The sequence below is a fragment of the Macrosteles quadrilineatus genome, unplaced genomic scaffold, assembly GCF_028750875.1.
Source record: "Macrosteles quadrilineatus isolate MER2022 unplaced genomic scaffold, UCM_ALF_1.0 Scaffold_9__3_contigs__length_116548681, whole genome shotgun sequence".
Taxonomy (NCBI): Eukaryota; Metazoa; Arthropoda; class Insecta; order Hemiptera; family Cicadellidae; genus Macrosteles; species Macrosteles quadrilineatus.
The window spans coordinates 18,539,801-18,556,290 of NW_026542602.1; the positions used below are offsets into that span (position 1 = coordinate 18,539,801).

At 31.8% G+C, this 16,490-nt stretch overlaps 1 protein-coding gene across 1 annotated transcript in view; it reads right to left on the bottom strand.

Moving 5' to 3' along the window:
* The window catches only part of LOC129002482 (diuretic hormone receptor-like), an 84,748-nt gene that overhangs the window by 17,152 nt on the left and 51,106 nt on the right, over nucleotides 1-16,490 (bottom strand). The window contains exons 2-4 of the mRNA XM_054430320.1: nucleotides 16,158-16,228; nucleotides 1,060-1,231; nucleotides 289-490 (exon numbers count right to left, since the gene is read on the bottom strand). Coding sequence (XP_054286295.1) covers nucleotides 289-490; nucleotides 1,060-1,231; nucleotides 16,158-16,223 — 440 coding nt within the window. The 5' untranslated portion in view covers nucleotides 16,224-16,228. The remainder of the gene's footprint in view (nucleotides 1-288; nucleotides 491-1,059; nucleotides 1,232-16,157; nucleotides 16,229-16,490) is intronic.

A 16,490-nucleotide genomic window follows, 5' to 3' on the forward strand; every position in this document is an offset into this window, starting at 1 on the left:
TTCGTTTACGTATATGCCGAGTGGGATTATAGAGAAATACATGCCGATGCTTGGTGGCAAATCTGTGCGTGCATACCTTCGATTTGAGACCTCAATCATGAAAATCAGTCGTGTAGAAGAGCCAATCGAACTCGGAAAAGAAAAACCAATATTTTTTTAATATATAAGATGCCAGGAAAGTATCTAGTCAAGATCCAATATACTTCATTCTATTCCAACCAGATTTTTAAAATTGTTCATCAGAATGAGTAGTTTACTACAGGACCTAAAGTCAAAGACAGAACTCACTTGAAGTAGACGAACACTGTGACTGCCAGTAGAAGTGCGACTAGAGAGACTGTGTATCCGGTAATATACAGAATTGTGGTGATCTCCACCGGAGACAGCAGCTTGGGCAGAGTAGACTCCACCCCAGAGACGGGCGAGCACGAGGAGAAGTCCGAGTACTCATCCCAGGACCCGTTACTGTGACACCATCTGGTAGCGTTCTCTGTAACACGGAAATAGCTGTTGCTCATACAGTTTATAATCATTGCAACCCCTTTATGGTCAACGACTTGTTTTGGTTTGCACTAGAAGTTATATTGTACTGCCTTTAAGTGAGACGTGTGGGAAATTATCTCAACAATTTTAAAAGATGGAGTACGTTTTAGCATTTTACGAAATGCTCGTAGCTTCCTAGGCTGTAGTCGAGAATATGGCATACAACATTCGCCCATGGTATTAACAATGGATAGATAAATATATCTGAAAATCCCACTAAACTCCCAAAATGTATCAGAAGTTCACAACATATAAAACCAATAGAGTTAGGTTTAAGAAGAGTTATATGTTCGTACATTAGTACGTGAAGAAACCACTGAGGCTGCTCTAAGGCACATGATATTAAATCCCCCCCCCCGTTACATTAAAATTCCTTAGGGGACAAAAAAATCACTTCAAGCACAAACACAAACTTGTTCTATGAAATGTCTTCAAACAGCTGCCATGCTTGAAACTCCTAGTTATCAAACTCATTGTATCAACTTTGTAACTCTGTGTACTCGAGAACAAACTCACTGGAGATGTCGTACTTGATCCCGTTGAGCTCTGGGAAGCATGGTATGACGGCTGATGAGTTGACCTGAGTGGGAGGCCAGCAGAGTACATAGTCCCAGGCGCGGGGACACTCCAGCTGAGGAACTGATGACAACTGACTCTCCTGGTGGTACAACATCACACACTCCAACTCCTGGGGACAAAAGTACCCAATAATAAGAAATCATTATTTATATATATAACTCATGGAGAAATCGACCTAAACTAGTAGAAGAGTGCGGGGCTTCGGTGCCTAAGACACTAGATTCATATCCAGGAAAACAGTAATCTCAGGTAACAGTCATAATGGTTATTTTTTACCATCCAAAACAGCTAATTGAATATTGCAGAAATAAGCTGGCAATTTTGACTACAAATAGAACTTAATTTTATTTCCATTGTTAAGTTGTAGCCAATTTTATGTTTAAAATAAATTTGGGTTAATTAACCCACAAAAAGGTTGTGCGTCCATTGCTGATTCCTGTAGTAGCATATACACCATTTATTATGAAAGCCAAACTACAGATCAACTTAAAGTAAACCATTGCATCTCTTAAATCATCAAATTCATAATACTATAAGAGAATTTATATAATTTACACAGTTACTCACTGTAAAAACTCACTAAGTTTTGTCCAGTTATAATCCTTCTACAATAAAAATGGTCATCTTACTAACTGAGAATATTTAAGTAACTAAGTAGTCATTTACTTGAATTTCTACTCATTTGCTACCTAATGTTAAAGTAGATACTTTATATCAATAATTCATCGGTAACGGAGTAAACAAGTTTCCCACAGAAAAGTTCAGCATACATTTGTTAGTTACCTCGGGGACAAGAAACTTTTACACTTTATAACATTTGTGGTCGTCTCTAGCAAGACGTGATCACCATTGAAGTAGCTTTGCTCAGGGAATAGTTACCAGATGTCTGCTTCTGTTGTAGAAATATTAGTTTACGTATTTCTAACAATAATACCACTATTGCATTATGGCAAGTTGGATACTACTTTACTAAATCAATACCCTCTTTAGTAAATCAATTCCCTTTCCCCTTTTCAAATCACCTTTTAGCATGCTCATTGTTTAAAGATTTTGGTAATGGCAATTGAATGTTATCCATTACGATTAGTAAATACTAAATGTTGACGTTGTTTAGGGATCTGAGAGTACTGATATCTTAACGAGATTAGGACGGTGTTTCCAGGGGACGGATTCCAGGTCCCGAAACCGTGATGATAAAAATGTATGGAATAATCTCTAAAACGATTTTTTACCATCCTTACTAACGGTTATTTTTAGATAGAATCGCACACATTTTAAGGAATGGAGTTCAACATGAAATTCTTAACATTGATAGTTATATCGGTCCGAGGCTATCTACATAACAAACAAATGTAAAGAAAGACTGAAACATCACAAAAACTTGCAAATTTAGTTAATTGAGTTTAAGAAGTCATTTTACAACTTTACTAAAAAAGTAAACATGATATTTTATATATCAGAACATAATGTTTAAAATTTTAAGAAAAACCTTACTCACATTGTCGTAGTGCTAACATCGGCACAAAACATCAATGGCTACAAACATAAAAAGGCAGCTTTTTTATGAACTAGCCGGGACTGAACTCCTCAACACTTCCAACAAAGACGTTCGTGGCTCCAACCACATGACTAACAATACATTCAATTTGTTCATATGCATTTACAGCCACTTATAATCTTCAACAAAGTTGTAGAATTACTGTACAAATAGAACTCATATTAATTTGCAAGAAACCTATCTCTTCATTAGAACAGATAGTTTTCTTGCAAATTAATTTGAGTTATTAGTTGTTAAGAGTTATTAATATGAGTTATTAATTTGCCCATCATTAGATGGACGATGTACCTATTGAAATTGGTAATAGGTGATAGATGACTTAGGTCACCACATTTTCCAGAGTATTTTATTTTTTGAGTTATTTATACATGAGTACGTGCAGTGTTTATTTAATCTCCAAAGATTGTTCCTATAAACACAAATATATTTGTTTTCAAATATTTTCATAACTAAAAATACCGTTTCGGGAGTATACCATATATTTCAACCCATTGTACTCCTATATCCATGTTTTGAAACTATTAAGATTCTAAATGTGTAATGAAGGAAAACGCAAATAAGCAAGAACCCTAGGTTCTCACTCATCATTGTGTCATATAATTTACGTCTGCTAAGAACGGCGGAAAAGCAATAGGATTTCTAATAGGATAGCCCTACTCTTAGTGTTGTTGTCTATTCCTGAATGTTACTTAAACTTTTTAATTTCAGCGCTTTATACATTAATGTTACTTCAATGGTTAAAATTAAGTTGTTTATAATTAAAGCACATTTATATAAAAAAAAGTATTGAATGCTCAGAAAAGTTAATTAACACGTGTTCGGTTCGGTAACCACTTGGAGTAAAATTGTATTTGCTCACCCTAAACGTCCTTTGGCCTGTATGTTAAATTATTGTTTATTAGTCACTAGTGAACATTTTAGTTATAAATAGTTTGTCTCGTAAGTAAGTATATAAACTTTAGAAATACAGAAGGTTTAACGTATGAAAATAGCATAGAAAAACAATCGCTTCAGTGGGACGTAGTATACAGATTTAATTATTAAAACCATCCATAAACCGTTCATAAAGCCATTCATTATACCTTGGCACGTATATTTCGCTGTATTAAACAATCAAAATTTCCCTTTACGAAATCATAGCCATAAAATTCACATAACTGTGTAGGCCCGTTTACCAAACAATGTCTCACCTGAGGTGGAATGAACTCATAGGTCCAAAGCTCATAAATGGAGACAGGTAAAGCTGAATTATGCAGTAAAACTTTGACGATCTCCCTAATATATCCTAAATTAACTGTCATACCTAATAAAGTACCACATGTCTTCCATTCAGAGTTTCTAGGTTTGCATAGACAAATAAAATAAAATAAAACATTTAACAGAAGAAAAAATATTTAAATGTACTGTTTTGTGTCAAACGTAATTTTTTATGTATCCCAATACGATGGAGTTTAAAATTGTTGTTTCAGGTAGTTATCATATAAATAAAAACTAAGTCTTGACGTGGTGGTTTTTGGTTCATAACCTTATTTTTCTGGAATTGTGTTTAACAGTGTTGAAGCACTAGGTACGGTTTTGTAGTTATCCGTTTTGGAAAAATTAAACTCTAGACCATACAAAATCTTTTCACTTTTTTCTCTACCATTTGCTATTTTCCCAACTAGCTTTTGTGCTGTTTTATCTCTCTTGCTTCTTTTTATTACAAATAATTTGCTCTTATAGATCTTAAAAGGCAAAAAGAATACAAAGTTAAATGTTTTACCGTACATTTAGAATAAAATAAGGAGATAAAACCAATTATGTTCTTTTATATATTTACAACGTGCTACGTTCTACAAACAGTTTTAAAATAAAGAGGAGAATTTTGACAAAGTCGCGTAGTCTTCAAAGTATTCTTTTGTAGATTCCAACACCAAGGGACCCATGTAGTCTGGGAAGCTTCCCAAGGGTGCGGGAACCCACTGTGTGCCGACACCATGTACTTACTTGAGCTTTTCTTCTTTTATTCATTTATTCAACGGACTTCATTCATTCACACGTTTGAATTTTCTTGTGGTTGAATGTAACGGTGGGGCACACGGGAGGGACTAAGGCTAATATATCTTGTAGTATCAGCGTTCGCCGCTAGAACTGCTAAGTTGAAAAAATTTAATTTTTTTTTAATTTTAGTTATAAAATTAACTTTTTAACTATAAAATATTGTTTTAAAATTATTAAATTGATTTTTAATTTTTAAAATTAAACTGTCATAACATAACCTAACCAACCAGACTTGCTGATAATAACAAAAACTATATAAGATACAAATCTAATTAATGATTACAGTACTTTTAATATTTAATTAATTATAAAATTAATTTTAAAATTTAGTATTATAAAATTAAACTGTTATAACCTAACCTAACCAACCAAACTTGCTGATATGAAAAATTTGTTGACAAAAAGTAAGTGTTGCCAGCGGGATTCGAACCCGGGACCTCTTGAACATCAATCCGAAACGCTACCAACTATGCCACGAACGCCGCTGAAATCACGTCGTTTCGTTACGGTAATCGTGTTGCCTCAAGAGAAGACATTAGCCACTAGAGAAATGACGTCACTACACCTTTAGCCTTAGTCCCTTCCGTGTGCCCATTCCTTGAACGTAATGGCTAATGGAAGTAATAAATAGAAAGGTTCTTTCTTCTCATTTATTTGTTTGTATAATTTTTGTTAACATTTTATATTATGATCTGTATTTATTTTGGAATTTAATTTGAAAACAGTCTTTAATTTATCAAAAAAGTATCAATAAGTAATAAAAAAATTTTGGACCTATATAATAAAAACACTTAGTTAAGGTGGTCCAAAAATATAATAAACGTGTTCCTTGAACTACATTCATATTTTCCTAGGTCTAGCTATGCTTAAGATCTTGAGATATTGTATATTGTGTCATGTAAAAGCTATTTTATTTGGTGATGTTAGGTGTAGTAAATACAAAAATTAACTTCATACGTTTTTCCAAAGAGTGTAGAATTAAATCTAATCTTTGTGTATACAAATATAAACAGGCGAAAACCCTATTTCAAATTTATTGTTCATAATGTCTTCGTATTTACGATAAAAATATCTTTAACAAAAATACATTGTAAGTTACTAATAAAAAAATGTATTTTCTTCATTAATTTTTATGAGGTTTTAAAACCTTTCTGAGAGGGTTAAACTATAAATCTGGTTTGAAATAAATTGGTAAATAGATTTTTATTCCATCTGAAACTGTATCGTGTAGTCTGACGTTGCAAGAACGCAAACTGGTGCTAAAATAAAATTCTATTGTCTCTAAACGACTACGCAAAGTTTTAACACCCAAGTATCCGAAAGCGATCTCTAATCATCAACTCCGACCTACTGAATGTACTTTAAAATTCCAATTTTAATAACCCTTTTTCGTTTAATTTGAAACTAAAATCATAAATCCAAAACGGTGCTCAAAATCTACTACGCTTTTAAGTCAATCTTAATCAACTATAGATCAAATTATACAATCTGTTGCTTTACACAGTAAACAATAATGTACATTCAAATCTGACACGTGCTGCAGTTTATATTAACAACTACACAACAGATGTTTTCATTATGCAAGAAGGTATAACACGTAGCTTGAGGCTGTGAAGCCTCATAAATTTTGATAGAGGGTGTAAATAATGAAAACTGTATCATATTTAGTTTCAATCTTCGTTAAATATTCTAAGGTAAATTACATCACGTTCAGAAGGTCATGTCTAATATTGCTAGCATTAAAATAAAGATGTTGATACTGCAAGAGGAGTAAAAACACAATCTGCTGTTTTATCAGTAAATAATATCTTTTAAAGCAAGCTTTTAAATACTCTTTTCTATACGATAAAATTTTACTTTTGTTTCAACCTACTAAGCATAAAACTGTAAAATGAGTAAAGATAATAAGAATCTATTGTGTGCATCACCATTTACAAAATGTTAAATGCCACAAATCATTGATTCATTTAAGGGTTATTTAGCATGTATTTAAGAGGTGTTTTTATCTTGTACACTAATGTATGGAGTTCCTTTAGAGCCAAAAACGTCTTTGTTCCGATTCTATCCAATTTCTAGTCCTGTTTATCCCTGTGTATGTGATTTTCACTGTGCATACGTTGCCTTGGATTTATTCAGGTTGCCTACAAAAGATTAGTTCAATTCTATACGTCATACTGTAATATGTACTGTTTCTTTCCAACGCAAGATATTCTATCTGTGTTAGTTGTAGCTACTAACCAAATGCTGATGTTAAGGTTCACTGATCATTGCTGAGTGTGTTGATATTAGTAGATATGTTGACCTAAAATCAAAATTATACAGTAGATTAAAGATTTATTTTCAACCTAATATTTTTTTAACATCTATAAAAATACAACTTGATCTTTATTAAAAGAGAAGCTCGAAAATTTTGGCAGGATCTGTGAGATATTGTTTGGATATCGGAGCTACAGTCATTACACTATACAAATGGCCAACGGGGAACCTTTGGATTGATAGAAGCTCATAATATCTGTGCACAAGCTAGGCCCAATATTGGTTATGTATGATTGTTCGTATAAGTCTACTTCAGAACTATTTGCAAGTCTCCAATACACTCTAAGGTTTACATGAATATCAAATAGTAAAAGTTGTATTGCAAGTAGTAATCTAAAGTTCGTTTCTATTATCAACAAGATTCTTTATTAAAATTGGGCCTCATCTGGCCTAGTAACTATAGTATAACAGTAAATTTAGTACTTTTGTTAAAACATATTGAGGAACAAATAGGGCAATGTTATGTCAAAAAGTAAAAATTTTTAGTAAAATATGAGAATTCGTCCTGTAATCCAGCTACTTGGAGGTCACGAATTGTGGATATTTATAGGCATGAAATGATCTGTGGATGCGATACTCGGTGGTGTGGAATAACGTCCGCACGAGTGAGTACTATGTCTATCCACAGTACTATCCTGATAATTAGACCAATTCGTAAATTACATGTCCAAAATGTGGTTCGGATTCCACTATAAGCTGTAGGTCCCTTAGTTTCCATTGGCTGTATGGGCTATTAATTAACAGTTCTGTCTAAGGAACATGTCGGCCTTAAACAAGACTACAAGATCGCGTCTATCATCTTACACTCACCTCCATTCATACTCGGCTTAAAATACCTACTTTGTATGGTCACCATTTCAATTAACAGTATTAAAATATAAGTTAAGTATACTTGTATTTTGATTATATAGTTTGATTGTACAGGCGATGTAAAGTTGAATGTGGCTTAAAGCACATAGATTTTTGAGGTTGATATATTTTCTACTTATCCGTTTTTAGGTTGAAACTGTTTTTAGGTTGGATTTAAAGTTGAATACTGTATATCGTTTGGCATAAATATCCGTATTAATATCATTGACCACACAGTAAAATATAAACAAGCAAACCATAATTTAAGAATAAATCGAAATATCGCAAAAGAGTCAAATGAAATATAATACTAATCTATAAAATACTTAAAGTCAAATAAATCATCACTTTTAAACACAACTTTGACATAGTACACTACTGCGTTACTACTTTATCTTTCGGACGGCCAACCATTTACAATTTCCAGTGTTGGACGGTGTCCATCAGGAAATGTTAATTGAGCCGTATATCAAAGCAAGTGCTACTAGCTGGCCACCTGTTATTCTGTTTATTTACCCACTGCGCCAATCCTATTTTCGGTCTTCATAAACGTTGCGCTTGGAAAAGTTTGACATCCGGCATCACACCTGGTTCTAGAGAAGATCTCAAGAGTTCTCAAAATAATACCTTGATACCAGATATCGTCAAGATATCATTACTTGAAAAACCATTGCATTTCAATAGAAGAAGTAGTCTTCTAATCGGATCGAAAAATGTATGTGTGATTTGTGTTGGCGACGTTTAAGTGTGCTCTACTGCTCTTGCTAACTAAATTATTTTTTTATACGACAATCAATAGCTGATAATTAATTAATTCAAAATATTTGTTTGAAACTGTTAAGATAAACATGAATAGGAACTAGCCTTATATATTAGAACGTCTTTAGCTGATCTGTAAAGAAGTCAAATGTGTTTACTGTAGAAATTCTTAAAAGTATTATTCCATCCGGTGAATGCAGTACTATATAAATTGTGTGCGGTGTTAACTATTCGTTTTTTGATAGTTCGACAAGTTTTAAAAATATTTCAACCAGCTAAAATAAAACGGTACTGCTTATGAAATGTTTTTTTTTGTAGGCAATTAGTAAAGTTTACCCTGAAGAATTTATCTTAAAATAATTTATAGATAAAAAAACTTTTTAAAACAAAATGTTTTTAAACGCACTAAAAAGTATAAAATAATTCATAAATATGTGGAGAGTATAAATACTTGTAAGATTTAAAACGAAAAACGTGGGGTGCATGCAATAAGTTAGATAATTTACAATTACCTTCACCTATTGAACTAATGTATTATTATCAATTGCATGCACCCCACGTTTTTTGTTTTATTTCTTACAAGTATTTATACTCTCCACATATTTAGGGTGCATGCAATAGATAATTTAAAATTACCTCAACCTATTGAACTAATGTATTATTATCAATTGCATGCACCCACGTTTATCGTTTTAAATCTTACAAGTATTTATACTCTCCACATATTTATAAATTATTTTCTACTTTTTAGTGCGTTTAAAAACATTTTGTTTTAAAAAGTTTTTTTTTATAAATTATTTTCTACTTTTTAGTTTTTAATGTGTGTGGATGTTAAATCTATTTCAAGCATCTATATCAGATTAAGACAGAGGCATGTGGGAAATCTAAGGTTTATTTGAGTTTCCATTCATATAACTATGTATTAGCATTGACTTTATATCTACAGTGTAGATATAAAGTCAATGGTATTAGATTGAATGTATGGCCTACCTACTAACTATAAATATATCAATCTATTTAATTTATTTTTTACTTTATAGAATAATAAATAAACAACAATTGAAATTATTAACAAACACCTTTATACCTGCAATCAGATTGTTTATCTTTATTTTGAAATGTTTGTTTGTACTGTATAAAGAATCTCTTGGGAGCATAACCTGTCTCTCTTCGAACTGTCAAATGTAAGAATTTACAGCTGACTTAAATTAATTGATATATTTACATTCTTTCAAAATGTAAACATGGAAAATTTGGAAGCCCATGAGGCGTAGCCCAAGGGAAATATGAAAATTAAATGATATAATATTGCATTGTCATCCATTTGTGAGCTATGTTTCAAATTTCAAGTCTCTAGCTCATCGCGAACTTCGTTTAAATTTTATATCAAAATTTGTAGGAAAGGGAGCTAATAAAAACAAGCCCATGGGGCGTAGCCCAAGGGAAATATGAAAATTAAACTTTATAATATCGCATTGTCTTCCATTTGTGAGCTATGTTTCAAGTTTCAAGTCTCTATCTCATCGGGAAGTTAGTGTAAAATTGATTGCAAAATTTGTACCGGACAAGAAAGCGAGCTAATAAAAACGTTTTAATAAGATAAAAACATGGAGTAAAAATAATCACTCGTGCGTAACCGGTCATGAATCATACATAAAAACTGGTAGGATACATACATCATATTTTCAGTAGGATAAGAAGTCTTCTTACATGTTTTAAAGCCAATTCTAATACTCATATTTTAGAAGGTCTTATTGAAACCTATAAAAACTACTATATGATGTTGTATTGTTACATAACCTGTAATTATGCTGGTAAACTATTAATGTGAAAATACAATATACAAAGCTTTAGTCCCAGTCCAGTATTTTTTTTTATTATAATATTTACATTACTGTATTTTTAGTTGCATGCTTACAATTAGTTATACATTTTATTTTCATTATTGGCCTAAAACCTGAAACACTCTGGCGTAAAACGTGTTTCATAAATTGTTTTTACTCACGTTATGTTATTGTAATGAGATTCTACGTAAGTTGAAGTATTGCGGTTATTTCTAGACCGCTCAAAACTGTTATTTAATGGCATCAAACATCGTTTTAAAGTTGCCTTTGGGTGTAATTAACTCTACAGACCACGCTTCAAAAACTCTTATATGACTGCGGGGGGTGTATGCTTTATGAACCTTAACATATAACATTAAAACAATATTTTTTAGATTTCTTGATAGTAAGTCGTTGATATAGTAGTTTTTATCAGTAGAAATTGTCATTACCAAAATCAGACTAACGAATTTACGATTTAAATTTTCTAACTTTTGATGGTTAAATCACACTTTAAGATTCATAAACAAAATTAATGGGAAAAGACTGAATTGATTTACTTTCAAAACTATACTTTGTACATGTTAATCGATTGTTATATATTTATTTATACAATAATAAATAAATGGGTCTTTTCTAGGATTGTTACTAGTTTTAATTTTAAGACTGGCATGTTTTGTAAAATATCTCCCTCCATTACCATACAAACTGCACCCTGTATAGGCAATAAAGTAAGTTGTAGTTATTCTAAACAACAGTTTGCTACTCTCTGCAACGTTAACGTGTTTAGCAAACGTTTCCGTTTATGTCAATGACTGCGATAACGGCTAAGTAACATTATAATGGCACTGGCGAGTTTGTATGCCGCTTACTTAATGAACGAAGTTCTATTAAATTCACCTGCCTTTATTATAAGAATTTTTCAATCTTAAAGTATTTAAATCATTTATTTCTAACCATCTCAGAATTGTTGGTTTTCTGTTAAATATTTGTAGGTACAGTATGTGTTTGGTTTGTTGTTTATGCGTTTGCAGTGTTTCTGGCGTTCTGGCGATTTCTAGGATGACAGTTTCAACTCACATTGCCGTGTATTGTAATTAATTGGTCTCCGCTCACTCGCTTACATGACGCGACTGAGCTACTTGGGATTAGGCAACCGGTAGGCCTACGTTGGTAAGGAGAAGATTGACCTCTTGTGTAAAATTCGACCCGATTGCTAGGTCGTCAAATAAATATATAAATAAATATAAAATCCTATGCTTTTTCCCCTTAGGTTAGGCTAGGTTAGGTTATAATTATTAGGTGTGGTCGGTATAATACGTAAGTGCCAATCTGTATTTGTATTAAAAATCTTAACTACATTTATTTGAATTTTTTTGTCAGTACAATAGGATTGCCACTAAGTACGGAGTAAAACAGCTGTTGTCTTGGGATAAAATATAAACCTTTTTTGGATAAACTTTACGATTAAATGAATGGATGTAAAAAACGAATCCAAGGCAGCAAGCTTTTGAAGCTTCGCATCACGTTTTGATAAAACCACCAAAATCTCCACATAAACCTTAAAATGAGGATCTGGCGTTACAACAGATGTTTTATATAGAATAACTATATGTAACTTTAAAATCTTATAACCAACCATGACTGATCAATTTAAACATCTGTCCCCACGTAAACTTCCAATATTTATGTCACCATACTCCAGTTCGAAAAAGACTAATTCACGTCTAATGCTTTTGAAAAAGGTCTGCCTTCTACTTTTGTGGTTGGGTTGGATTGAAAATAATCTTATGATGGAAATAATGCTAATAGTTTCTTGTGTTTCTCTAGGACTAAACCACAAACAAATGGTTCTTTTTAATTTTAATATCATATCCCTGGTACTAAATGATGTTATTAAAGTTGCAAAGCAACGATAGTTTCCACTATGGCTGGGTATAACAGGATATAACAGTTTGCAAGTGCTACAAAGCTATTAAAGAAAACATGGCAAGCGTTACAAAGTGAATAAATGATAATTTACAGACCAGTTGAGGAACTCTATACACAGGCTATGGTAGCCTATATCTTAGTAGCGATTCATGACTTGTTAAATGTTTTAGGTAAACTGTCAAATATTCCAGCTCACGTTGAAATCTGATTTTTTTAAATTATTATTAATGAATCCCTACCATAATCCAGAAGTCGTTTAAAAGTCTTTCTTGATCAGTTGTATTTTTTAAAGTAATTCGTTCATGATTTATATTTCATATTTATGACATAAAGTAAATTACAATCTTGGTAAGATTTTTCCGATCGATTTCCGTTGCTGATTAGTAAAAAAAACTTTACCTTGTTATGATATCTATAATATGAATACGTTTACGTTTCTCCTCACCTGAAGAAGGTATGAGTTTCAATATCCTGAAACGTCGTGAAACATTAGCTTTTCTCATGCAGCATCAAAATATTGTCTATGTAAAGTGTATTTTGTCCTGTAAAAAAATCACGACTGTATAATGTTTTCCAAGATTGAACCAGATACGCATTTAAATACACACACCAACATCGTTACCAAAAAGCAATCGTTAGCTGTTTTAAGCCATATTTTACATTATTTAAGTTTTGAGATTATGTAAATATATGTTTCCTGCTTTCACGTCACTTCCGGGAAAGGTATGCGTAAAACAGGGTTTTCTTATTTCTATTTACATTATTTTTCCTTATAAGCTGCTTGATAGAATTGCAAATCACGTTTACTCTATTGTGATTAACATTAGTAAAGAATTGATACTTATTAAATGAGTTGATTAGTAATCTATAACATTACTTTAATATTTTTCTTTTGTAAAGGGACGGTCCAAACTCAGGTATTGTTTATAACAAACGTTAACATTCTGTTTTATGACTGTAAATAAGATTTGACTTCAATTAATTTGAACTTTAATTAATTGATAGCCTAGAGATAGATAGCTCAAAAGTGTAGAAACGAACCTAGCGACTTTCAGATTTGAAGGTGAGCACTATAACAACTTGGTTCTTCAGCCAATTAATTTTATATTCATAAATTGGATTTTTTTGAACTTTTGTAGCATTTCTTGTAATAAAACTTATCCCTAGCCTGCATGCAGTAATTCCAACTAATGTGACCTCAGACCTTTAATTCTTCAAGGATTTGGAAGTTAAGATATATTCTGTAGTTTACGAGAACTATAATCCCTGGCGAGGTCCTCAATCCACCCCAACCCACGTATATCTTCATGGGAGGATACTACATAAGGTGCAGAAATGTAGGATGTGTTTTATGTTGCTACTTGAAAATTCGTACGTTCAAAAATACTTTCAAATATCACGTTGTGATTATTCATGCATCATTTATTGATTTGATTCTACTGTCATACTTATAATTAAAGATCTAAAATTAACTTGCGTTACAAAAAAACTTGATTATTACAAAATAAACCATAAATAAACAAATTAATTAATATTTTAGTATAAAGACGTATTTGGAAACTTCTAAAGTGAACCTCATTAAAATTTTAGTAAGCTCTTAATATTTATTTGTTAACTTTTAAATGTAATTAGTACCGAAGTATTTTCAATTTTGTCATTTTAAGTTTTCATTGAAAACTTTTTTTGCGTTGTGACTTTTTTTTAACATTTATAGTAAAACTAAACCAAATTACATTTAATTGATTTAATAGTTTCATAATTGTAAATTTTATATTCAGCTTTTTACTGAAACTCACAAGACATTAGAATAGAGAATTAGGAATAACTGATTGCTAACCCATTAAATCATCAATATCAAGCAACACACCTTTTGATCAAGATTATAAATCTTTTGCATCAATGATGTATTGCATTTTTTATGACACGGTAAAATTGTTACCTTTAAGTGCGGAGATACTGTCTCAAAAAGTAAAAAGGATGGCGCAAAGAATTAATGTTAAAAAAAAACCCAATAGATACATGGACAGTGGAGCCGGTGTTACCCATCTCTTCACTCACTGTCTGCAATGTACATGGATGGTTACAAGAGATGATTGTACATATTTTGCATTGTGTATATTGCTGTGTATTGTGCTATGAGGGTTTATGCTGTAAAGTTGTGTTTTGTGAAGTAGCACTTTAATTTGGATTATAGCTTTATTAGGCATCATAACGAATGGACTGATGCTTTCCCGAATAGTTTTAAACTTGTTTTTACCGTAGTTTATATTTTAATAGATATTATTAAACATACAGAGAACACATGGCAATATAATTTATTGTTAAATAATTTATGACTAGTCCAAACAATCACAAAAAACGGTCGCTCAGTAGTATTGTATTGAGCAGATAAGAAAAAAAAACTTTGCTAGTTTGAGACCGGGCACATTGACCGAATATCACCTAAATAAATGGTGTTCCAATTAAACACACATTTATTCACTGTTTATGTAGTGTTTTAGTGTTCGATTACAATATCCATGATTGATATAATGTGTGGTTTTAAATATATCCTAACCAAATGAAATACTTAGGTTCAGAAAATTAAGTGAGTCAAATCTAAGAGATAAGAATACCTACTCACTTTCAACAAAACTTATAACTAGGAACAAAAACAAAATAAGGGACACGTAAAAACATCTAATCACAAAAGTTGTAATAAATAATAAGTTCTCACAAGATTTTTTCATTTATTTCTTTAGTTTTCTACAACGAAAACTTTAAATTCTACTGGTCCATCTCTTTATATTTCTTACAGACAATATAAATGTTCGTTTTTCCTCTAATTCCTTAACACGACAAACGCCCTTTCTTAACACCTTAACAGATACAAATAACCTTACCGGAATTTATATCCTTTTGGTAGAAATACATTTCACAATCACGATGATTAATTTATCCCGTAATAATGGAAAGGCAAACTCATCAACTGAGTTATCTAAGGTCAAGTATCAGGACCCACCCTGATACGCGAAATTTATCTATTCATGGCGGCCCTTTGTTTTATGACCTTGATACCAGTGGTTTATTGCTCTTGTGCCCTAATATAACGGAACCTTCACGAAAATTCAAACCTACAGCGTATAGACGAATCTATTTCAAGCAGATAGTATCATGGATTAAATACCATTGTAGTATTAAGTTTTAATCCATATAGTTAATCAGAGAGATTTAAAACGTTTACGTCCATTATGTCGAATATTTTTTAAGTTTTTTTTTTTAATTTGTAGCTTACTTCGTAGCGTCTAGTAGAATAATTAAAGCTTAAATAAAATATTTAAATACCGTAAAATATTTAAGAAACACATTTAGTCGTCAGCAGTGTACTCAAACGTGACCTTGCAATAATCAAAACAGGATTCAGATTATTTAGATGGCATTAAAAATTAGATGTTTGCTTGCTGTATCCAAAGAAATGCCTAGTTGATTTCATAATGGATGGATAATTGTGGGTTAGTTATTCCACTCCAAAGTAAAATCAATGTAAAAAGTTAGATTAAGTTTGTTTAATTCTTAATGTTAAATTTTGCGTTATGTTTTCAAGACAATATTTCAAATTTGCGTTACATTGTTGTACCAATTGTACGTTTTATACTTATGTTGAACAACGTAAATATTACGATATCCTATGCTACGTCCTATTTTTGTGTTGTGAGATTAATGCGTTATGTCATCTTACAAGTAGGCTACGTTACTTTACTCGACACTTTGACACTTACCTCGGGAGAGATGAGGTTTGTCCGGTTGAAATCCACCGTCACCATGTCTACCTCCGACAGGTTCATCCCAGCTGAAACATTAACGAAATATGTCAGTAAACATTTTTGTTCAAATAAATCTTGCGTGTATTTTTAAATATTAATAAACCAGCATCAACTAAGACAAAATTTATCAGATTATTCGGGAGGTGAAAACAAGGAAAATATACAACAAAATTAACATTTGCCCTATTTTGAACCGTTAAGCGTCTGTCTGTATGTGCTTTCTACAAATAAATTCTATTAACGGTTTGAGCCACAGCGTTGCAATTCTGCTAAAAATGATCACTTTCT